The 25,233-nt window shown below is 34.6% G+C and overlaps 1 protein-coding gene across 1 annotated transcript in view; it reads left to right on the top strand.

The window, feature by feature from the left end:
* The window catches only part of LOC121488001 (CD2 associated protein), a 140,121-nt gene that overhangs the window by 40,849 nt on the left and 74,039 nt on the right, over positions 1–25,233 (top strand). The window contains exons 3-4 of the mRNA XM_041750193.1: positions 14,244–14,397; positions 23,020–23,120. Coding sequence (XP_041606127.1) covers positions 14,244–14,397; positions 23,020–23,120 — 255 coding nt within the window. The remainder of the gene's footprint in view (positions 1–14,243; positions 14,398–23,019; positions 23,121–25,233) is intronic.

Raw genomic sequence — 25,233 nt, 5'->3', positions numbered from 1 at the left:
GACATTGCTGGTATAAACATTGGGGTGCAGGTGCCCCCTTGGATCACTACATTTGTATCCTTGGGGTAAATATCCAGTAGTGCAATTGCTGGGTCATCTTCAACTTTTCAACTTTTTTGATGATCCCGCATACTGTTTTCCAGAGTGGGTGCACCAGCTTGCATTCCCACCAGCAGTGTAAGAGGGTTGCCTTTCTCTGCAATCTCACCAACATTTGTCATTTCCTGACTTGTTAATTTTAGCCATTCTGACTGGTGTGAAGTGGTATCTCATTGTGGTTTTGATTTGTATTTTTCTGATGCCGGGTGACATGGAGCATTTTTCTCATGTCTCCGTTGGTCCTTTGTATGTCTTACTTGGAGAAATGTCTGTTTATGTTCTGCCCATTTCTTGATTGGATTATTTGTTCTTTGGGTGTTGAGTTTGACAAGTTCTTTCTAGATTTTTGGATATGAGCCTTTTATCTGAAATGTCGTTTGCAAATATCTTCTCCCATCCTGCTGGTTGCTTTTTGGTTTTGTCTACTATTTCCTTTGCTCTGCAAAAGCTTTTTATCTTGATGAGGTCCCAACAGTTCATTTTGCCTTTGTTTCCCTTGCCTTTGGAGAGGTGTCTAGCAAGAAGTTGCTGCAGCCGAGGTTGAAGAGGTTGCTGCCTGTGTTCTCCTCTAGGATTTTGGTGGATTCCTGTCTTCCATTTAGGTCTTTGATCCATTGTGAGTCTATTTTTGTGTACGGTGTAAGGAAATGGTCCAGTTTTGTTCTTCTGCACGTGGCTGTGCAATTTTCCCAACGCCATTTGTTGAAGAGACGGTTGTTATTACATTGGATATTCTTTCCTGCTTTGTCAAAGATGAATCGACCATGGAGTTGAGGGTCCATTATGGGTTCTTTATTCTGTTCCATGATCTCTGTGCCCCATTTTTGTTCAGTACCATACTGTCTTGATGATTATAGTTTTGTAATAGAGCTTTAAGTCTGGAATTGTGATGCCACTAGCTTTGATTTTCGTTTTCAGCACTGCTTTGGCTATTTGGGGGGGTTTTCTGGTTCCATACAAATCTTAGACTTCTTTGTTCTAACTCTGTGAAAAAAGTTGATGGTATTTTGCTAGGGATTGCATTGAATGTATAGATTGCTCTAGGTAGCATAGACATTTTAACAACATTTTGTTCTTCGAATCCATGAGCATGGATAGTGTTTTTCCATTTCTTTGTGTCTTCCATGGTTTCGTTCATGCGTGTCATACAGCTTTCTGAGTACCGATGCTTTGCCTCTTTGGTTAGGTTTATTGCTGGGTATCTTATGGTTTTTGATGTAATTGTAAATGGGACCAACTCCTTAATCTCTTTCTTCTATCTCATTGTTAGTGTATAGAAATGCAACTCATCTCTGTGCATCGATTTTATATCCTGTCACTTTGTTGACTTCCTGTATGAGTTCTAGCAATTTTGGGGTAGTGGAGTCTTTGGGTTTTCCACATGGAGTATCATGTCATCTGCAAAGAGAAAGAGTTTGACAGCCTCTTTACCAATTCAGATGCCTTTTATTTCTTTTTGTTGTCTGATTGCTGAGGCTAGAACTTCTAGTAGTATGTTGAGCAACAGTGGTGATAATGGACATCCGTGCCATGTTCCTGACCTTAGGGGAAAAGCTCTGAGTTTTTCCCCATTAGGAACGATAATTTGCTTTTAGTATATGGCTCTTATGATATTGAGGTATGTTCCCTCCATCCCTACACTGCGAAGAGTTTTAATCAAGAAAGGATGCTGTACTTTGTGGAATGCTTTTTCTGTGTCTAGGAGAGGATCATATGGTTCTTGTCCTTTCTTTTACTAATGTGGAGTATCACATTGATTGGCAGATTTTGAACCACCCTTGAGCCCAAGAATAAATCCCACTTGGTTGTGGTGAATAATTCTTTGAATGCACTGTTGGATCCTATTGGCTAGTATCTTGGTGAGAATTTTGGCATCCATGTTCATCAGGGATATTGGTCTGTAATTCTTCTTTTTGGTGGGGTCTTTGTCTAGTTTTGGGATCAAGGTAACGCTGGCCTCATAGGAAAAGTTTGGAAATTTTGTTTCCCATTTCTGTTTTTCGAAACTGCTTCAGAGGAATAGGTATTCTTTAAATGTTTGGTACAATCCCCTGGGAAACCATCCAGCCCTGGACTCTTGTTTGTTGGGAGATTTTTGATGACTGCTTCAATTTCCTTGCTATTTATGGGTCTGTTCAGATTTTCTGTTTCTTCCTGTTTCAGTTTTGGTTGTTTATACATCTCTAGGAATGCATCCATTTCTTCCAGATTGCCTAATTTGTTGGCATGTAGTTGCTCATAGTATGTTCTTATAATTGTTTGTATTTCTTTGCTGTTGGTTGTGGTCTTTCCTCTTTGATTGATGATTTTATTTGGGTCCTTTCTCTCACCTTTTTGAGAAGTCTGGCCAGGGGTTTATCAATCTTATTAATTCTTTCTAAGAAGCAGCTCCAAGTTTTGTTGATCTGTTCTGTTCTTTTGGTTTCTATTTTATTGATTTCTGCTGTAATCTTTATTAAATCTCTTCTCCAGCTGAACTTAGGCTTTATTTGCTGTTTTTTTCTCCAGCTCTTTTAGGTATAAGGTTAGGTTGTGTATTTGAGACCTTTCTTGTTTCTTGAAAAATGCATGTATTGCTGTGTATTTCCCTCTTTGGACTGCCTTTGCTGCATCCCAAAGGTTTTGGACAGTTGTGCTTTCATTTTCACTTGTTTCCATGAAGTTTTAAAATTCTTCCTTAATTTCCACGTTGACCCATTCATTTTTTTTTTTTTTTGGAAGTTGCTCTTTAGCCTCCATGTGTTTGAGTTTTCTTCCAAATTTCCTCCCGTGATTGAGTTCCTGTTTCAAAGCATTGTGGTCTGAAGATATGCAAGTAGTGATCCTAGTCTTTTGTTGCTGGTTGAGACCTGATTTGTGACCTAGTATGCGATCTATTCTGGAGAATGTTCCATGTACACTTGAGAAGAATGTGTATTCTGTTGCTTTAGGATGGGATGCTTTGAATAGATGTGTGAAGTCCATCTGGTCCAGTGTGTCATTCAAAGCCCTTGTTTCCTTGTTGATCTTCTGCTTAGATAATCTGTCCATTGCAGTGAGTGAGGTGTTAAAGTACCCTACTATTATTGTATTATTTTTGGTGTGTGTTTTTTAAGATTTTGTTATTAATTGGCTTATATACTTGGCTGCTCCCATGTCAGGGGCATAAATATTTATAATCATTAATCTTCTTATTGGCTAGACCCTTTAAATACTATAGAATGTCCTCCCTCATCTGTTATTATAGTCTTTTGTTTAAAATCTAATTTCACTGAGAATAAGGATTGCCACCCCAGCATTCTTTTGAAATCCATTAGCATGATAAATGGCTTTCCACATCCTCACTTTAAATCTGGAGGTGTCTTTGGGTCTAAAATAAGTCTCTTGCAAATAGCATTTTGATGGGTCTTGCTTTTTTTTATTTATTTAAATAAGTAAAATAAATAAAATGTCTTTTTATTGGGGCATTTAGCCCATTTATATTCAGAACAGTTACTGAAATGTATGAATATAGTGCCGTTGTATTACCTGTCAGATCACTGTTTCTGTATATTGTCTCTTTTCCTTTCTGGTATCTGTTACTTTTGTGCTCTCTCTTCATTTAAAGAATCTCTTTTCATATTTCTTTAGGGCTGGTTCGATGATCACAAATTCTTTTAGTTTCTATTTGTACTGGAAAATTTTTATCTCTCCTATTTTCAGCAAGATCCTAGCTGGATAAAATATTCTTGGCTGCGTATTTTCCTCATTTAGCACCCTGAGTATATCATGCCAGTCCTCTGGCCTGCCAGGTATCTGTGGATCGGTCTGCCTCCAGTCTAATGTTTTATGCTTCTAGGTGCAGACCTCTTGTCTCATGCTGCTTTCAGGATTTTCTTTTTGTTTATGAGATTTGCACATTTCAGTATTATATGTCAAGGTGTTGACCTATTTTTGTTGATTTTGAGGAGGGGTTTTCTCTGCCTCCTGGACTTGAATGCCTGTTTTCTTCTCCAGATTAGGGTAGTTCTCTGCTAAAATTTGTTTCTGCCCCCTCTCTCTTTCGTCTTCTTGGGATCTCAATTATCCTAATATTGTTTGGCTTTATGGTATCACTTTATCTCAAATTCTCCCTTCGTGATCCAGTGTTTTTCTTTTTCCTCAGCTTCATTATTCTCCATCATTTTGTGTTCTAGGTCACTAATTTTCTCTTCGGCTTCACTTATACTATCAATTACAGCCTCCATTTTTTTATCTTTTTATTTTAGAGCTCCACTTTTGATTGCATCTTATTAATAGCCTTTTTGATTTTGACTTGATTAGATCTTAGTTCTTTTCATCATTCTGAACTCTAGTTCTGACTTCTTACTTAATTTCCATTCTGATTAAGTCCCCGGCAATTAGTACTGCCTCTTTTTCTCTTTTTCTCTTTTTTTGAGGTGAGTTTTTCTGTCATGTCATTCTACCCAGAGAAGAATAGACGGACAAGGGAACAAAATACTGAAATGGCAACAATGACACCAGAGAAATGCAGACTAAACAAATAAGAAGAGACCCATAACTGGGTAGGGGGTAGAGTATAATCAAACAGGTGAACAGGATGGAGCAATACACTGGATCCTGTTTGTATTTTGGTCTGTTTGTTAGAAAACTAGATCCCAAAATTGTAATGAAAGAAAAACTTTTATGTACAAAAAAATAAATACAAGGATAGAATATTTTTGTAAAAATGAAAATTAAAAGACAAAAACCAAAAGAAGGTATATAAACAAATAGGTGAACAGAAGAGAGCAGTACACTGTACTGAATGTATTTTGATTGGTTAGTTAGAAGAAACTACATCTCAAAATTGTAAGGAAATAAAAATGTGTATACAAACATAAAATTAAAAACATTGAAAGGAGAGACTAACTGTAAAGATGAAAATGAAAAAAGACCTTAACAAAACAGAAGCAGCAAAAAAAGAAAAAAACAAAATGAAACAAAACAAAGAAAGTGAATATGGCCAGAAGGTGAAGAAAATAGAGCCATATACTGGATTCTGGGTGTATTTTGATCTGTTAGAAGAAAGTGCATCTCAAAATTGTTAAAAAAAGAAAAACTGATATATATAGATATACAAGATAAAATCAAATATAATGAATATGTAGAATATAACTGTAAAAATAAAAATTAAGATAAAAAAAGGGAGTTGATAAATTGAAAAAGGAAAGAGAAAAAAATTAAAATTGAAGGTCTAAAGAATCGTCGGGGGAGAACCCCATGAATTCTATATCCTCTAGTGCTGGAGTTTTGAGTTTCCGTTGTTGGGTAGACTTGATTTTGACTGGATTTCCTGTCTGATCTTCTGGAGGAGTGGACTGTTGTCTTAATTCTCAAGTGTCTTTGCTCAGGTGGAATTGCACTGCCCTTGCCAGGGGCCAGGCTAACTAATCTGCTCCAGATTGCTCTAGTGGGCTTTTGTTCCCTGAAGACTCTGTTCTGCTTTAGAGGATGAGAGTGAAAATGATGGCCTATCAATCTCCAGCCCCAGAGCCAAAAGCGTGGGACCTCACTCCTTAATGCAATGTCAGGGAAAAGCAGTCAGTCAGTCCTGTATTCCTGGTCCCTGTGTGCATTGGTTGCTCACTTGGCTGTGACTGAGCCTTTCTGTTTCAGGCATGTGATCCTCTTTTGGGTCCCTAAACCCTGCAGACTCTTGGGGCTTGCTTGTGGGAACTACTGCAGGAAGGGAGAGAGGATGGGAGGGGTCTCGCTGGTTCATCACTTGCTGGGCCTCTGCTTAGAGAGTGGTCATGCTGGCAACCCCGAGCTGAGGGCCCACTCCTGGGCTGGCTGATTGCCCCTGGCTTCCCCATTCAGATGCCTGGGAACTCTGTCACATTCACTCCTGCCCCCACTCTGTCTTCCTGAGACCACACTGTACTGTTTTACCTAGGGTTCTGCCCCCATTTTGTAACCTAAGTACTTTCAAGCAGGGATGTCCCTCACTGGAGTAGACTTCTAAAAGTTCTGATTTTGCACTCCCTTGCTATATCAGTTTTTGGTAGCTAGCTGCCAGAGGCTCCCCATCTCTGCTGTATATCGCCTCAGATTCACTTCCTCTTGCCTTCTACTTTGCAGAAAGTGGTAGCTCTTCTATTTGTAGAGTTGCAGCTATAATTTTCTTAGCTCTCTGGTTAAGTTGCAGGTGTTCAGAATGATTTAATAGCTCTCTAGCTGAATTCCTGGAACCAGAGGAAACTAAGGTCTCCTACTCTTCCACCATCTTAGACTCGACTTCTGATGATGCATTTTTTTTTTAAAGTTTTTATTTTAATTCCAGTTAACATACAGCATTATTATTAGTTTCAGATGTAAAATATACTAAGATAACAGTTTCATACATCACCTGGTGCTTATCCCTGGACAAGTGTACTTCTTCATCTATCTCTATCTCCTTTTCACCCATATCCCCAACTCCCCTCCCCTCCCTCTGATGGTTATGCATTTTAATAGAGATTGAAATGCGTATCCTTAATGGTTCACTAGTAGAACTTCTTTTAGAAATGATGTAGTAATAGGTAGTTTTTCTTAAGAAAAGCAGAGAAATAATCAGTGAAATAAGATTAAAAGAAGTTAAACAAATATTTTTATTCTTTGTACTTAAAGAGTATTAGGACAGTTTGTGTTTAAGGGATGTTAATTTGTGAGCTTTGATAGAACTTTCTTGGGAGCTTTATACCAGTGATATTACAAGTTATTGCATAATGTTATTATGATTTTTTTACTTAAAAAATAAGTGGATATATTCATAGAAGATATCTTAGATGCTGGTAAATGAATTGCTATTCTTCATCCTTTTAAATTGAAATTAAAATTTGATCCCTTTTGAAGACTTCTCAAAGTTTGATAAAATGTTTCAGACTTTTTAATATAATAAGGAACAAGGAAACAAGTTATTAACCTTTAAATATTTTCAGGAAGTTGGCAGGTGAGCAGAAATCATTTGTATATTTTTCTTTATTTTGTCTTAAACTTCTAGCAGTTTTTCTCATTTAGAAAAATATTTAAATCATTATATATATATATATATTTAAATTGAGCAGTGTGACAACTTGCATTTAAAAACGTTTGTCATTCTTTGTATTCCATGAGTTAAATGATTAAGCAGACATGAAGTCTTTAAGTGTGTTTAAAGTCTTTAAAAAGTTACTTTTAAAGAAAAATGGCGGGCAGCCCGGGTGGCTCAGTGGTTTAGCACTGCCTTCAGCCCAGGGCCTGATCCTGGAGACCCAGGATCGAGTCCCACGTCGGGCTCCCTGCATGAAGCCTGCTTCTCCCTCTGCCTGCCTCTCTCTCTCTCTCTCTCTCTCTCATGAATAAATAAATAAAATATTAAACAAAATAAAAATAAAGAAGAATGGCAATATGGGGAATAAGATGATGATCTGATGTATGTGGCTAGTTTGGAAACATCTTAGTGATTTCATGTTTCTTAAATATATATAGTCTTTTTTCTAGAAGAATACAGATTTTGTGTTTTTTTTTGTAAGAGGGAGGGGTGGGAGAGAGATAATCTTTTTTTTAAGGTTTGTTTATTTATTTATTTATTTCAGAGTTAGAGTAGAGGGGGCAGAGGAGTGGGAGAGGGAGAAAGAATCTGAAGCAGACTTCCCTCTGAATACAGAGCCCCACTCGTAGCTAGATCCCAGTTCTATGAGATCAGGACCTGAGTTGAAACCAAGAGTCTAACACTTAACTGACTGAACCACACAGGTTCCTCTGGGAGAGAGGATACTAAGAATTGGATGCTTAACTGGCTGAGCCACCCAGGTGCCCCAAGTGCTGATTTTGTTTTTAATCTGTTGATATTCCACTGTTCCCATAAGAATTGTTTTTTTAATTAAAGAAATGGCAATATGACTTTATGTGATCTTTATTTTTCGGAATCCCTCATTTTATGGAAACTTATTTTAGATAAAATCAGTGATGTTTTCAAGTTTTAGGAGATGTGTTGGTGATTTTATTTATTTATTTTAAAAGATTATTTATTTATTTATTCATAGAGAGAGAGAGAGAGAGAGAGGGGCAGAGACACAGTCAGAGGGAGAAGCAGGCACCATGCAGAGAACCTGACGTGGGACTCCATCCCGGGTTTCCAGGATCACGCCCTAGGCTGCAGGCAGCGCTAAACCGCTGCCTGTGTTGGTGATTTTAAAAGAATAGTTCTGGAAGCTGGCTGAGTTTATCTCAGAAGAAAAATTTGTGTATGATTTACCCTCATTATTTGAAACACATTAGAAAACAACCCTGTAGATGTCAGAATACTAAATGGAAGATAACTTTATTTCCTTATTGGTAATTAAAATTAAAAACAATAGATAAAATGTCAAAGTTGTATGTATTTACTTATAATATTTTGTTACAAACTGTAAAACATGAAGTATACACAATGATTAAGAGCAATTTGTTCTGTGATTTGGGATATTTTTGATGATCTGAATCCTATGTAGGCTGTATTCATAGAGTAAACGATTTTTTTTTTTTTTTAAGATTTTATTTATTTATTTATTTATTTTAAAAGATTATTTATTTATTTATTTATTTATTTTAAAAGATTATTTATTTATTTATTTTAAAAGATTATTTATTTATTTATTTTAAAAGATTATTTATTTATTTATTTTAAAAGATTATTTATTTATTTATTTTAAAAGATTATTTATTTATTTATTTATTTATTTTAAAAGATTATTTATTTATTTATTTTAAAAGATTATTTATTTATTTATTTTAAAAGATTATTTATTTATTTATTTATTTATTTATTTATTTTAAAAGATTATTTATTTATTTATTTTAAAAGATTATTTATTTATTTATTTTAAAAGATTATTTATTTATTTATTTTAAAAGATTATTTATTTATTTATTTTAAAAGATTATTTATTTATTTATTTTAAAAGATTATTTATTTATTTATTTATTTATTTTAAAAGATTATTTATTTATTTATTTCAGAGTTAGTGTAGCCTCATGGAGTCTAGCAGCTTTGGGAGAAGGATCTGCATGTAGGCCTGATACCCTTTGAGTCATAGATAATACTAGCCCTCATGACTTGTGGTTCTTATTCTAAAATCCCTTCATCCTAGAACTGAAAGCACAAATAACATTTTTAAATTCATATAACTAGCATGAAAAATGTGACCATTATAAATTACTGGGGTATTTTCAGTAGGTGTGGTATGTCTGAATTCTTTATTTAGTGTTTTTCCCATTCTACTTCACTTGGCTGTCATTAACATTCTTGTGTTGGAAAAAAGAGAAGGGAATACTATTCTATTGACAATGAATGTATGTAACTTTTTCTCTCTTTTCCTACTTTTGCGTTTTCTAGTGGGGGAGGGGCAGTTGCAATAGGAAGGCCTTTTGTCCAAGTTGGGGAGAGAGCAAATATGTGGAGAATAGCATATTTGGGGAAGAGAATTAATTTAGAAATTTTTCTTTCTTTTTTCTTTCTTTCTTTCTTTGGGAAGAGAATTAATTTAGAAATCAATCTTTCTTTCTTTCTTTCTTTCTTTCTTTCTTTCTTTCTTTCTTTCTAAGATTTCATTTCTTTATTCATGAGAGACAGAGAGAGAGAGAGAGAGAGGCAGAGACACAGGCAGAGAGAGAAGCAGGCTCCATGCAGGGAGCCCGATGTAGGACTCGATCTCGGGACTCTAGGATCACATCCTGGGCCCAAGGCAGGTGCCCAACCGCTGAGCCATCCAGGCTCCCTTAGAAACTTTCAAAATAGTCCTATTATTTTCCTTCATGATTTTGATATGTTGGCACTCAGAAGGTACATACTGATTTCATATTAAGGAGATTTTCTCCTGTTGGTACTTTCACTTTGGACCAACCAAAGTTTTTTTTTGCTACAATCCAATTTAATTTAGTCATAAGAAAAATGAAAATCTAATGGCTTGAGGTAGATTATTCCTTATATACTATTACATTCTAAAAAACAAAACCTTTAGGAATAGGGTAAACGATTTTTTTTTTTAGGTTGGAAATCTCATTTCCAAATGCTGGTCTAATGATGCAGCCAATGCTAAAACAGTGGACATATATTAAATAAACATTTAATTCTGCCTGTTTTTATAAATCTTTAATAATACAGATTTTTTTTCCATATCTTCTGATTTATGTTTCTGTATAGTGAAAGGTACTAGTTCTAATAACACTTTTGGAAATCTTTAATGTTATAGTAAAAATATTAAGTGTATTCCTTAAATTTTAATTTGCATAAGAACTGTGATTCTACTTAGCATGACCTCACTCATTTGAGAAAGAAAATGATGCCTTTGCCTTTTTAATCTGGTTTTCATTATTCTTTGTGATCTTTTATTCTATGATACAGAAATTAACTGCTTTCTTTTTTCAGATTATGATCATGTACTGGCCATGATTAGATAACCAGATTATTATAAAGATATATTATAACCTGAAGAAGTGGTTTGTGAATTTTATTATCTTTTTAAAAAGTTATTTTTGGTTAATGCAATCAGAGTGACGTATTTTTGATTATCTCAATAGATGAAGAATAACTACATTCTTTCCAACCCTTTTAGCTCCCTCTTATTTGCTTACACTTCTTACCTCCCTCTAAATTGCCTCTTTTTATTCATTATCTATGAAACAAATCACTGTAGTTGGATTCTTGTTATCCACATTGTCTTTTTCTTGGCCAGTTTTGCATTGATATTAGCTATTGTGTATTTTCATTTGTAGAATGAAATTCAGCGTTTTCCTGAGTTTGTCAGTACACTATACTCTCTAAGTGAGGATGCTTTTTTTTTCTTTTTTTTAAAGATTTTATTTATTTATTCATGAGAGCCACAGAGAGGCAGAGGCAGAGGGAGAAGCAGGCATTCCGCAGGGAGCTTGATTTGGGACTCGATCCCAGGACCCTGGCATCACGTCCTGAGCTAAAGGCAGAGGCTCAACCACTGAGCCACCCAGGCTTCCCTTGGGGACTCTTTTTTTCCTGGATTTCCTGGAGCCATTTTCAAAGTTAGTAAAGGAAGTAAAGTTCATAGAAAATAGATGCTACTATGTTAGTAGTTTATTTACTGGCTGTGATTAGGTAAAAGGAAGTAAAGGACAGAAGAAGGAAGAAACACTGCAAACCTTACACTTCAAAGGAGTCAATCAGATTTGCTGTTGAAGAGGATAGCCAAAGAGTAATTGGGAGGCACTGTATCCGGGATTAGGGAAAAATTAGGGTGGTGAGTGAGTGAGTGAGTGTGTATATCTGGTGGTGGTAGATTATAACAGGAAGAGGTGCCAGAGGAAGAGGAGATGGAGCTCAAAGCAAACTTTTTTTTTTTTTTTAAGATTTTATTTATTTATTCATGAGAGACAGAGAGAGAGAGAGAGAGAGAGAGAGAGAGAGGCAGAGACATAGGCAGAGGGAGAAGCAGGCTCCATGCAGGAAGCCTGATGTGGGACTCCATCCCAGAATTCCGAGATCACGCCCTGAGCCAAAGGCAGACACGCTCAACCTTAGTGGTGTCCCTCAAAGCAAACTTTTATTTGTAGTTTTACTTAGAGCCTTGAGATCATTTGGTACTTGTGATAAACATCTTACTTGGCACTATGTATTTGGGAGCCTAAAAGACTTCTCTATTCAGTGTAGACTGTGTATTTCTAATTTATATTCCCCCTTTCCTTTTATGTTTTGTGCCCTCAGAAGATTTATTATATCTAATGTTCTTGGATGTGCTTATTATGTCTCTTAGAATAGTGAAGGTTCTTAAAATATTTCTAGGTCTTGAGCAATATGTTGTAAGTTTTTTTTAAGAAACAAGCATTATCTCAATATATCATACTTATTCAGAGGGTAGATTTTTATTAAAAGATGACACAAATATCCAAAGTTATATAATCAGTGAACAGGATAGAATTAAGATTTATACCCAGATCATTTGTCTCCTGAACTTGTACTCTTAATCACAATATGATCAAATTGGAGTTACTTTCCTCAAAGAACAAAATTTGGATGTCAAGCCAAGTTCTTGATCTCTTGTATTAGAAAACAATAGCTCTCTGATATATGACTTTGAGGTTTTTAAAATGTGGGTAGCTCATGAGATAGGAGAATTGAAAATGAATAGTTTTTAGCATGTTGCAGTTCTAAGTACCATTCTTGACAAAGATTTTATACTTTTATTAGTTTGAAAAATAGTAGTTTGAAAACTATGAGGTTTTCAGATGTTGACCTCCTGTGTATTAATAGCAAATGGAGTGTTTTTCCTTAAGTGCATTACGAATAAAAATGAAGCAGTCTATTTTCATAATCATCTTCCATGGTTTATGAAATGGAAAAATGAAAACCTTTTTTTCTCATTGTAAGATGGTATGCGTTGTTAAAAACAAAGCACAGCAAACATTTAACACTTAACAGTATAAAGAAGGGAAAATTGTCTGAAATCCTATGAGCTAGAGAGTAACAACTGGTAAACGTTGTGGTAGATGTAAACAGCTAGAAATACAAATTCTTTGTTAACCTTGCATGTGAAAATTATCATCCGGTTAGTGATTTGCTTTTTTTTAAATGGTTACTTTTAATTAACAGAAATTGTTAATTTTATTATCAAATGCATAAACTAGGAGTCCAGTTTCTTCCCAACCCCCTAAATAAGGAACATTAGTTTTATGAACATCATGTGTTTTCTTTACTTTTTTCTGTTATAGGTCAAGCTTGTCTGCTTGTGGACTATTTAGCTTCATTTATCAGTATGTCACTTTTATGCCAATCTCACACTAATTTATAGTATCATACAGTTTTTCTTATATCTTATTAAAAACAAAACAAACCCTTACTATGTTTTCCCTAAAGTATTCTTGCTGTTCTTGGCCTTTTGTTCTATACAAACTTAAAACCAGTTTATTGATCTCCCAAATCTATGGTATAGTTACTTAGATTGCATTGAATCATTGTGCCAATTTTAGGGAGAATCGATATCCTTATAATGAACATGGTATGACTTCCCGTTTGTATGTCTTCTTTTAATTTCTTTTTTTTAAGTGTTTTTTAAAAAATTTTTATTTATTTATGATAGTCACACACAGAGAGAGAGAGAGAGAGAGAGAGAGGCAGAGACAGGCAGAGGGAGAAGCAGGCTCCATGCACCAGGAGCCTGATATGGGATTCGATCCCGGGTCTCCAGGATCGCGCCCTGGGCCAAAGGCAGGCGCTAAACCGCTGTGCCACCCAGGGATCCCCTTCTTTTAATTTCATACTTCTTTTCATGAAGTTTTTTTTAAAGGTTTATTTATTTTATTTTATTTTTTTTAGGCTTATTTATTTTAGAAGAGAGAGAATGAGAGCATGCACCTGTGCAAATGCCAGCAAGCAGGGGGAGGGGCAGAAGGAGCGGGATAGAGAATCTCAGGCAAATTACCTGCCCATCAGGGAGCCCGAAATCAAGAGTCAGACTCTCAATCCAGAGCCACCCAGGCACCCATTCTTTTCATGATGGTTTGCACATCTTCTGTTAGACCTAGGACTTAGAACAGGGTTCATCAAACTACAGCTCAAAGGGCAAATCTGAACACTACTTGTTTTTATAACACTCAGGAGCTGAGTGAGAATGCTATTTGCGAATTTTATAAATAGTTGGAAGAAATCAGAAGAACAGTTTTTAATGTCTTGTAGAATTACATGAAATTGAAATTTTAGTGTTCATAAATAAGATTTTGTTGGAGCATAGCTATATTTATTCATTCAAGTATATAACTGCTTTTGCACTAAAAATGGCAACATTCATTTTTCCAGTAGAGATTATATGGCCCATAAATTCTACAATATATTATCTGTCTCTTTATAGAAAAAGTTTGTCCACCCCAGATAGAAGTTTGTCTGTTTCATTTTATATCTCAGAGTTTCTTTGTACCTTGGGGTGGAAGTGATGTTTCAGGCTGCTTTTCTTTACCTCTGTCTCCAGTTGTGAGGAGACTTAAACTCCTAATGAGTCACTGTTCCCAAAGCATGTTACATCCTTTAGATACGTGTGGACAGACAAAATGCTGAAGGCTGTTGATGTCATGTTTCATGTAATAATCACTGTACCTTTTTCTTTGGGGGGGTATTTTGCATTTTAGGATCTAATAAAATACAACCTAATTTGCCTATTTACTGATTTCCTCTTTTATAGGAAATTAAGAGAGAGACAGAACCCAAGGATGATAATTTGCCCATTAAACGGGAAAGACATGGGAATGTAGCAAGCCTTGTACAACGAATAAGCACCTATGGACTTCCAGCTGGAGGAATTCAACCACATCCACAAACCAAAAACATTAAGAAGAGTATGTGATTGATTTCTATGTGAATAAATCAAAATGAAGGATGTTTTACTGTGACTGTTCATAAGTTATGTTAAGAAAAATTAGGCTTCACCTTTTGCAGCGGACTGTAGAAACTTTCTGCATATTCACGTGTTACAAGTTACTGGCCTTTGTAGTCGTTCTTCATACGATAATTGAGCATGAGCTACTGACAGCTATTTGTAGGAATCATAAATTTGAATATGAGGCTTTGTTTTGTTAGCCTTATGGATTCTTTTGAATAGTTGATGTTTTGCCTTAAATTTATTTTGATACCATTTATATCTTTTACGCCACGTATGCTAAGATGTCTGCTCATCGTTAAGCAGTATAGATACAAGCATTTCGAGAGTACATTTTCTTCATTGGTTAGACAGCCAAACATAACACATTCAGTTTCCCAATGTGATTGGCTCCAAAGAGTCCTTTTAAGTACTTAATACTCTATAAATATGTTAGAACATTTTAACATAGAGGGAGAACACCGCATTTGAAATCAGACATGAATTTGAGTCCATCTTATGATCCTAGATCATTTATAATCTAACGAGTTTTTTTTGTTGCTGGTGAGAAAATGGGAAAAAAAAAAAAACATAATACTGCTTTTTTTTCAAAAAACTTAGAGCATTGAGAAGGACTGTTATTAAAAAAATATTAAACATTAAACACATACAAAGTACAACTTTTAGGGGAGCAGATAGTATTTTAACATAGTAAGACCTGAAGCCACCTGATAGACTGAATACAATACTAATTACTATGATTAACTTGAGTCAATAAGTAGTAAATGAGTATTTTAACCACATTTATCTTAAGTCAGTATCTTTGATATTGTGGTCATAAATCCTGTGTGCTACCAAGTAGTCTACAGTAAAAAAAAAATTTGTTTAAATACATTTTACAAATACAAGGCCATTATGATTATAGTCTCCTTTTATCTTGTTACTTTCTGTGCTAATGTCTGTGAAGTTTGGGAGAAACCTTTACTTTCTGGGTTCTATCATCCTTTGATTATTTTCATAAAATGAAAACAGATTTTCATAAAAATGAAAAAGATTTCATGACAGTAAGACCAATTAAAGGATTCTGTGTTGTTTCCCAGTAAATGCAGTATACAAAGAATATGTAGTTAGATATTACCTATACTGCTTTCCCACTACTGCCTGAAGGTAGACAGTTTTCTTTTCAGTAGTTTTAATTGTCCTGGATGCTTAGACTCTATTTGTTTAGAGACTGCGAAATAGATTTCAGAGAGTATTTCATATCCTCCAAGTACACCTCTATAGAATTTTTGTGCACAGGAGAATTTTTAGGCCCTTGGGAGAGTTATTTATGACCTCTGTCTTTTATAATATCTATTTACTACTTTCTTTAGCTTTACTAAGCTATCAAGGGACAGTTTTCTAAAGTAGAGGCTAGACAGAGGACTTCAAGGTTATGATTATTTTATTCATTTTGTCTTCTAATAGGAAAGGAAACACTAAATTTTACCTTCCTCAGGAACACTGGTCATAATCCTTTTTCTAGTAAAAGGAAAAACCATTATGTAGTTGGTGCCAGGAGGCTTAAACATTTTCCTAAGGATCCTCTACAGCGTGTTTTTAAGTGCATGTGCTGCAAGGACTAAATTGGTCATTTGGTGCTAGCTAACATGTAAAACAGGATGCAGGTTGTTTTTGCTTTCAGATTGATTTCCAGGAAAAGCAAGCTAATGTTTTTTTCTTAATCTGATTTTTTTTTTTATTGTTTGTATCATATCCTTAATTCACAAGATAGACCAGTTATTCAAAAGGTGGTTTATTGTCGTGGATACTGCTGTCCAATATTACTAGTAAATTTAAAAAATTGTTAAGGTTGATAATAATAATCACTGCAGTGTGAATGTTCAATTTTAATCTCTGTATGCCAGCACAAGTGAATATGCATGTGTATTGAATTTTACTTAAGCAACTAAAAGCTCTACATACTGTGGTGTTAAGTGTCTGGAAATTGGGCTTGTTAGCTATTTTTCTCTAGTCTCTCAAGCCAAAAGTGTTGACTTTTTTGGTGAAGTCTAGTCACAGAGCCATTGAAAAGTTAACCGTAATTACTATGGTAAAACAAACAGGTATTTTTTTAAGGTGAGCACAGAATAATGTTTTCCAGGACAATACTTAAGTTGGTAAAATTATAGAAGAGAAAGATTTATACATCTCATAGCAAAAACCAGTACAAGTTATATTGCTGCAGAATTTTAAAATCAGGCATGAGAAATAATGTTGTGGAATAAAATTACTTAGAGAATTAAATAATGGACATCTTTCTGCATCACAGCTGTGTATTCGTTCAGTGTGGAATATTAGTAGATATTTCATTTTGCATTTGGAAAAAATTGATGGCAGACATGAATCTCCTCTTACTGTAAGTGAGGGAAGACATCAGTGCTTCTGACTTTGTTTTCTTATGAGTGGAAGCTCATAAGGTGGTTTTTATCTAGTTATTATTTTGAATTAAAAGATATATTGAGATTGATACTGATAGATCACTAGCAGTTGCTACAGAAATGATGTTGCTGTATGAAAAATTAGTTGACCAGAATGCCAATCTTAAATGTTTCATTTCTAGAAAACAGTTGGTAGCAAATAGTATGCCTCCTGATTTTGAGTCAGTGCTAAAGAAAATAATGAAAGTTCTGAATACCTTAAAATATGGTTACTGGCTATACATTTTTACAGCATACATTTTAAAAAAACAGGGGCATGTTAATATTAGCTTAGGCTCTGTTCTTTGATATTAAAATATTTTGACTCAAAAGGGGATAAAGATTCTGAATTGACTCCTCCAGCTACATCTTCTCAAATGAATGAGTTAGGGTGTTCTATTTTCTTTTGAAATCTTGTAGGAAAGTTGAAAGAATAATTGTGCAATGGACATTTTATACACTTAAGTTTGTTTACTGTTAATATTTTACACATGGTCTTTATGTCTGTGTATATAATAAAATACATTTTTTAACTGAATCAGTTGAAACCATAGTATAGACATGGTACCTTGTCCCTGGTCACATGAGTTTCTTATGATGATGATAACAGTATCTTCTAAGATTTTGATTTTTTTAATCAAGCAGTGTATCAGCAGGATAGCTAAAATCTTCGAACAGCTTAAATCTTTCAATTAATAGTCCAAGAAGTATGAGATTTTTTATTACTGAGGATAAGAAAAAAAATTTAAATAAGATTCAGCCATATAGCAATGGCTCTGTTTTTAGCATTTGATTATTTGCTTACTGGAGAAAGAAATGGACAAAAAAGTTCTCACATTAGAAAAATTTAAACACTGCAGTAAAACATGAAGATGTAATTTCCAGAACCAAATGGAACCAAAAGTGGATCAGGAATCGTTCTGCTGCTGTCAGTGAAATTTTAGCATTCAGCCTCCCAGCTTCTGACAGTGGTATGTTTTCCATTTTAGTATTTGATGGGGAGATTGAAAATCATGATCTTAAATGAGAAATGGTTCCGTAATAGCTCTGTTTGATTTGAATATTTGGGTCTGTTTTTTCAGAACCATGAAAATATTTGCCATTCTTGATGGGCCTACATTTGAAAACTTAGGATTTTCTATTTTAGTAGGAAAAATAGGAAGTAACTTTATTGAGTGTAAAATTTTATAGAATTTGGGTTTTTCCCCAAAAAAATACAAAGTATTTTTTTTAAGTTTTTTTGAAAAGTTTTTTTTTTAACATTGATGTGCTGAATGCTTTAATATCTGAATTTGAAGACCATGAGAACAGTGTTATGTGGGCAATCAAATCTACCAAATAAAACCTGGGAATGGTTAATGATCAAAGACTTGCAGTCTAACGGGAAAACATCAAATTACTATAAAACCGAGGTGATAGTGATAATTACCTCATAGGTTTTAGAGGTATCAACACATCAAGTAAATATTAAAAGAAGTGCTCAGTAAATGTTTGTTATTATTATTATTATTATAGTGTTTATACTATTAAGAACCATGTTAGAGATGTATAAAGTATTGCAGCTATGATTAAAATAAAGGGGGCAGTTCTGTACTTGGTTGTCAAGCAAGGTATATTTAAGTCTTTTAGGTAAGACAGGTCATTCACCAGATAGGAGATTGTGACATTACAGGTAGAATTGCTGCCTTTGAAGAGGACCCTAGTGCAAGATAAGGAAATACATCGTATTTACAAGTAGTAAGGATCTGGCAGGACTAGATTTTAAGAGCTATGTGAAAGCACTTTGTAATCTGTTAAGAGGCAGCATTGGTAAAGTGGAAAGATAAAAGATGTTAAGAGTCATATGTGGGTATAATTCTAGTTTTGCCTCTTTTTAGCTCTGTAGTCTTGGACAGATTCCTATTTTCTCATTGGGAAATGATGATGGTAACAAGCTTTATTGTTTATTGCTGGGGAGGTATTTGCAAAGGATTTAGAATAGTACTGGTACATAAAAGGCATGGAAGTCTATCCCTGCTTTTGCTTTACCTCCTTTATATTCTTCCTTCTTAATAGCTTTACTTATGAAACACCCATTGACAAGTTTTAGTTCTTTGTAGATCTGAAAAGCTATATAGAGGTTGCTTATGACAAAATACTGGTTATAGTTATTTTAAAAATTGACTTATATTCAGACATCCCTTTATTGGGTAGTCTTGTACATACTGTTTTCTTTTGTGCTTAGCAGAGGTTCTGATACATTGTAGAAATTGAGTAAATACTTATTGACAAATATGTATAAGCAGATACTATATATTGCCATTTGGAATGTAAAAAATCTCAAAGTTGCTTTAATTGTGCTGGCAACTAATAGATGAATTCAATATAGGCAGTCATTTCACCTTAAGGGTAAACCATATTTAAATATGGAATCATGAAATTTTTTTCTTTTTTTATATAAATGGCTCATATTTTGTAGTAATAATAGGGGCTGTTCAGATATTTTTATCTAATGTGACTCTTTCCTTTGGGGGAAAATTAGTTCCAGATAATTTACAAACTACTTTGGAAAACACTGGTGAATTATACTTAGTGTGAACAGGGGAAAAAACTACAAATTCTGGTTAAGATATAATAGGCTTCTCAAAGTTAATTGATATCCTTGGGTACCGGGGAGCTAATTAATATTCTTTATCTACTTTTACATCATTTAAGATACTGGTATTCATTAAAAAGAAGCAAGCTACATTTTTTTTTTTTTAGAACCTAAGATGATCAAATGATAGGATTTCCTTTGAAGTGCACCCTGAGGAGAATAGAATTTCTTTTCAGTAATGTAGATTGTTTCTCTTTCATTTGTGAAATGCTAACTACAAAGACCATGTTTTTGGACACATTCTCTCAAGCTCACTTCAACTTCCCAAATTATTTAGGGACTATATTTATCTATAGTGTAAGAGATGAGAAGTTTTCTTGCAGTATGCCTAAAAGACAATATTAAATTATTAAACATTTACTCAGCTGTGATGAAAGGTGACATTTGAAAAACCTTTTACTGTAAACTCTGTTTACTATTAACTCTGTAGGTTAGTTACAAAAGTATGATCAGTATTTACTTTCTTTGGTTTCTTCTGTTGTAAAACATTTTAAAAATTAGATGTAATTATTCCATTATGAAATAGGGAAAACAATTACTGAGGTGTAAGCGTTTATTTGGAGACTCTAGATTCTCCTTTGTGATTGTCATATCTGTTTTGCACCTCTTTAATGGTATTGATTGTGTGTAATATGCTTCTTTTATTGTTTTGGAGGTTCAGTTGGATTTGTTTTTTGTTTTGATAAACAACTTCATTAGATTCATAGAATGTCATAGCTGAAGTTACCGTCATGGTTGTCTAGTCCATTCTTCAATTTTGTCATTCAGGACATTGATTCCCAGAGAACTTAGGTCAAGTAACAAGGAAATGACAGTTGTACTAGAACGTAAGTCTTTGGACTTTAAAGGTAGTGTTATTTCTTTTATAGCATGGCATCTCCCCCCACCCCCCCCCCCTTTTAAGATTTATTTATTTATTTATTCATGATAGAGAGAGAGAGAGAGAGGCAGAGACACAGGCAGAGGGAGAAGCAGGCTCCATGCCGGGAGCCCGACGCGGAACTCGATCCCGGGACTCCAGGATTGCATACTGGGCCCAAGGCAGGCGCCAAACCGTTGAGCCACCCAGGGACCCCCTCCCCCCCCCTTTTTAACTACATACAAAAGTTTATTTGGAGATGTTATGACATGATATGATGTAGTGAAGTATCTATCTAGACTGCTTCTCAGCATTCCCTTATGTTGTCAGCAACAACAACCTCTTTAGAACCCTTGTATAGCAACTCCTGTTTCCTTGGGAAAACTTTTTTATCTAGAATATCTGTCACATCTTTTCTACCTTCTTGTATTGTGTTCATCTTTAATTGTGTAACTCTTTTACCATTTCTTTGAATTCTTCTACATCTGCATCAGTTCAAACCTGTCTTTTCTATTAATTTTTTGGAATATTTGTAGTTTGCTCTAAATATTTACTATCTCATTATGTTATTTTTATTTTATTACTAATTGTTACTGTTTCCTAAGTTCTTTTAGTTCCTTAAGCATGCATTTAAGTTAAGAAAAATCTTAGGATTGTTAGTGGTAAAGGGTTGATGGAATGTAGATACTCTTGGCATGATAATTTCTTGGCATTGATGCCATATGATTAGGCCTAGATAATTGTTTATTCATTCAAAAATATTTAATGCCTATGCTAGGTACTAGGGAGAGAGCCGAGAGCAGTTAAACTTGCCCATTTATCTTCAGCCTACAGAGTATGGGGAGTACGCAAGAAAATAAAACATTATGATAGAATAAAAAGGAAAAAGTAAGTTGTTAATAACAGGTAGGTTACAGAAGTAAATAGTTTAAGTATGGGGTGCTACAGAAGCACAAAAGAAGAAAATGTAATCCAGGAAGCCATTTGGGAAGAAGTTTCTTCTTAGTTGAGATCTGAAGTTGAGTTGAAGACAGAGAAAGGTGGACTTTGTGGATGGAAAGTAAAGGGTCATTGGCAAAAGAAACAGTATGTTTAAATCTTAGAAGGAACAGAGCTTGTCATTTTCAAGCAATTAGAAATCAGTATAATTTGATCAGTAAGTGCAAGATTGAAAATCACCTAGGGGATCTGAAGCTGCAGATGCTGATTCAGCCTGCTAGGGCTACCATAACAAAATACCCCAGACTACGTGGCTTAAACAACAGAAGCTTATTTCTTATAGCTCTGGAGGCTAGAAATCTAAAATCAAGGTTCTATCAGAGTTGGATCTTGATGAGGCCTCTTTTCCAGACTTCCAGGTAGCTAGCTGTCTTTCCCTCTGTATCTTCACATGGCCTTCTATGTGTGTGTGCTCACATGCACATGTACACAATTAAGTGTGTTGGGGTATTAGGGCTCCACTTTTGTGACTTTATTTAACTGTAATTACCTCCCCAAAGGCCCTACCTCCCAATATTGTCAAGGACACAATACAGTCCATAACAGGTAGGTCTGAAAGTGGAGCCTGAGATACTTCATTCCTTTTTTTTTTTTTTTTTTTAAGATACTTCATTTCTAAGAAACTTTGAAGTGATACTGTTGCTGCTGATCTGAGGAATATACTTTGAGTAGCAATAAGTCATCCTTTAATCAGTTATACCTGATTGTCTACCCATAGGTGCTTTAATGATTCAGTTTTTTTATATTTATTTAAAATTTAAAGTTTTAAAAAAATATTTTTTTTTTTTAGAAAAGATTTTATTTATTTAAGAGAGAGAGTGAGCACAAATGGGAGGAGGGGCAGAGGGAGAGGGACAAGCAGACTCCCCACTGAGCAGGGAGCCCAACACTGGGCTCAGTCCTGCATATTGGGATCATAACCTGAGCCAGAGACAAGTGCTTAACCAAATGAGCAAGCCGGGTTCCCCAGTGATTCAGTTTTAAAGATGGGAGTGAGTCTGGGTTCTCAACTCTTAAGAGTTTGAAAGGAGTTGAGATACACAAGACTGGATGGTTGTAAATGATCATTACTTATGTGAATAAATGAAGCTTTTTTGAAAAGTTAAAATTATTATCTTTACCTATGTGAGTTTGATTTTTATCTGTCAGAAAATAGAGCTCTTGAAGATAAGATACATTTTGGATTTGTTCATTTTGGGTCTTTTTAACAACAGACATTCTTAAATTTTAGTGCATTTTGGGTATTTTCAGCCTTTGATCAGGAAGTGGTCTAAAAATTACTGGCTTGGAAGACAGCTTGTCTGTGAAAAAATTTGTTGTGTGAACTGTGTCTTTATTGTTTATATTTTTAGTCTCAAAATTGGCATTGGATATTTTACTTTGGTCTAATTGGTGGGATCAGTTGTATAAATAGATTTCATAGCCAGGAGCCTGTACCTTATTTGTAGTTGGTTTAAATTTATTTTGGCATGTGTAGATTGTAATGTGAGAGCAAGGTGAAAAGCCAACCAGAGCTACTGTGGTTAGCTGCTTAGAATGCTTACATGCATAAGAATTCTCTGACAGTCAGTGTGGTATAGAAATAAAGATGATGCTGTTTGTTTTAATGATCTTTCTTAACCTAGTCTTTTGCTATTTCACTTCTTTTAGAGACCAAGAAGCGTCAGTGTAAAGTTCTCTTTGAGTACCTTCCACAAAATGAGGATGAATTGGAGCTGAAAGTGGGAGATATTATTGATATTAATGAAGAGGTAAGGAAAACATGTGCTAGAGATAAAGCAGCAATTGGAATTGATGCTCTGGGTATTAGAAAACTGCTTTATAAGAATATTAATTTTTCTTTAGAATTTTTTTGCCACTTTTGTTGTATTTTATAAAAATCTTAAGATACAGGTTTAAAAATGGATCTTTAATGGCTTAATGTAAGGTTGTTTTATCTGTTGGAATAAATTCTTATTCATTCTTACTATACCTGATATTTGTGTACTGTTTTTGTGTGTGTTGACTTTAGGAATAAAAATTTTTTTAAGCTAAAGATTAATGTAATCTAAGTAGCTAAGAATAAAAATAAACATTTTCTTTCATTCTGAATTCACTTTAGGCCCAAAGCAGTAAAATAGAAGGAATTTTGTCTTTTGCATAGCAGAGGGATACAAAAACAGAATATTATAAAAGCTTTGCCTTGTTTGAATTATGACATTCAAATGTGAATCAAAACCACTTTTCTCACATTTTAATATCTTAGAATGAGATTTTAAAATATGGTAGACATAACTTTTTTCATATCTCTGCTTTTATCATTAAAAGAATATTAAAAATTATTTGGCAGTGAAGATCTCATTTTCAAAGTATATGTTTTGATATCATATATATAGTCATAGAGATTGATATCATAACATCCATGTAATGTAATTTATCACTTAATGTTTATATTAAATTCCAATGTATTTATATAAGACAGTTCTGTTTTGTTTCCATCAGGTGGCAATAATAATAATGTTTATTGAGACTCTATGTCTGAAGCATTATGCTAAGTGTTTCACATTTATTATTTTAAGTTTCTGAACAACCTAAGGAGACAGGAATTTTTATATTCATTTTATATATGAAGAGATGGAGTCATGGAAGATAAGTGATTGGCTGTATTGGTTACTGTTGCTGCATAACATGCTGGCCCAAACTTTATAGCCAAGAACAGCTGTTTTATTAGGTTCATGTGTTGTGTGAGTCAAGAATTCAGGTAGGGCACAGTTGGCATGGCTATGCCTCTGTTCCGTAATGCCTGGGGCCTCGTCTGGAAAGACTCAAAGTTTGGGTGCTGGTGGAATTGGTACCTAGAAGGCTTGAAGACCGTTTCTGGAGACTATTAGGTAGCTTCTCCCTTTGAGTTCGCTTTCTCACCATATGGGGCCTCAGGACGGTTGGACTTACTGCATGGCATTTCAAGGCTCTTAGTGACTAATAAACATTTCAGTGAGTATGGTGATAGCCTTTTATAATCTGACCTTGGAAGTGATAGTGTCACTTTCACCACATTCTTGGGTACAAGCATGTCAAAAGCCAGCAAGGTTGAAGGTGGTGGGGACAAGGACCACCACTTCTTCATGGAGTGTTAGGATTACCTTGTAGATGATCATGTGGGATAGGAGAACTTGTTTCAGCCATTTTTGCCCAAGTCCATACATATGGGATGCAGAAGAGTCAGAATACAAATCCACATAGTTTGAGTCATTATTCTTTACTGCTATACTATCCTGCCTCTTAAGAATTCCTTAGTTCATAGGAATTATAAGGTTATTTACCTTAACTACTCAGGTGGTGCCAGTTTGGGATTGCAGTGTAGATAATTGGGTTTCCTGATGTTTTTCTCAATTTTATCTGTTGCTTTTTGGTCACCATATCTATCTATCATCATGGTTTGAAGAACTCTCAATCCTGTGGTGTCTCCTTAAGTCTGCTAAAAAAAATTCTGAACTCCTCACTCTTACTGCCTTCCATTTCTCTCTCAAACCCCTTCTATTCTAGCCATCTTGTATTTCAGCTGTATATATTCCAGGAATAATTCTTTTATTTTTATGTCACCATATTTATCACTTGCTTTGTAACTAGAAAAGTCTTATTCAGCCTTTAATATCCAGCTCTTTTGTCATTTCCTTTTAGGGGAACCTTTTTTGAATCTTTTAAGTCCTCTCTTGTGCTCTTATAGCATTTTGTTCATAACTTTTGTTGTAGCACCTCTTACATTATATTGTAACTATCTGCTTAGTGTTTGTTTTCTTCTTTAGATTGTTTCACTCCAGGGCAGAGATTTCTCATATGCAAATCTCAGTCTTTTACAAGCAGTTAACATCTTGGCTTACACAT

The sequence above is a fragment of the Vulpes lagopus genome, chromosome 1 (genome assembly GCF_018345385.1).
Source record: "Vulpes lagopus strain Blue_001 chromosome 1, ASM1834538v1, whole genome shotgun sequence".
Classification (NCBI taxonomy): Eukaryota; Metazoa; Chordata; class Mammalia; order Carnivora; family Canidae; genus Vulpes; species Vulpes lagopus.
The sequence above is the reverse complement of the archived record's forward strand: the minus strand, read 5'-3'. Positions and strand labels throughout refer to the sequence as shown.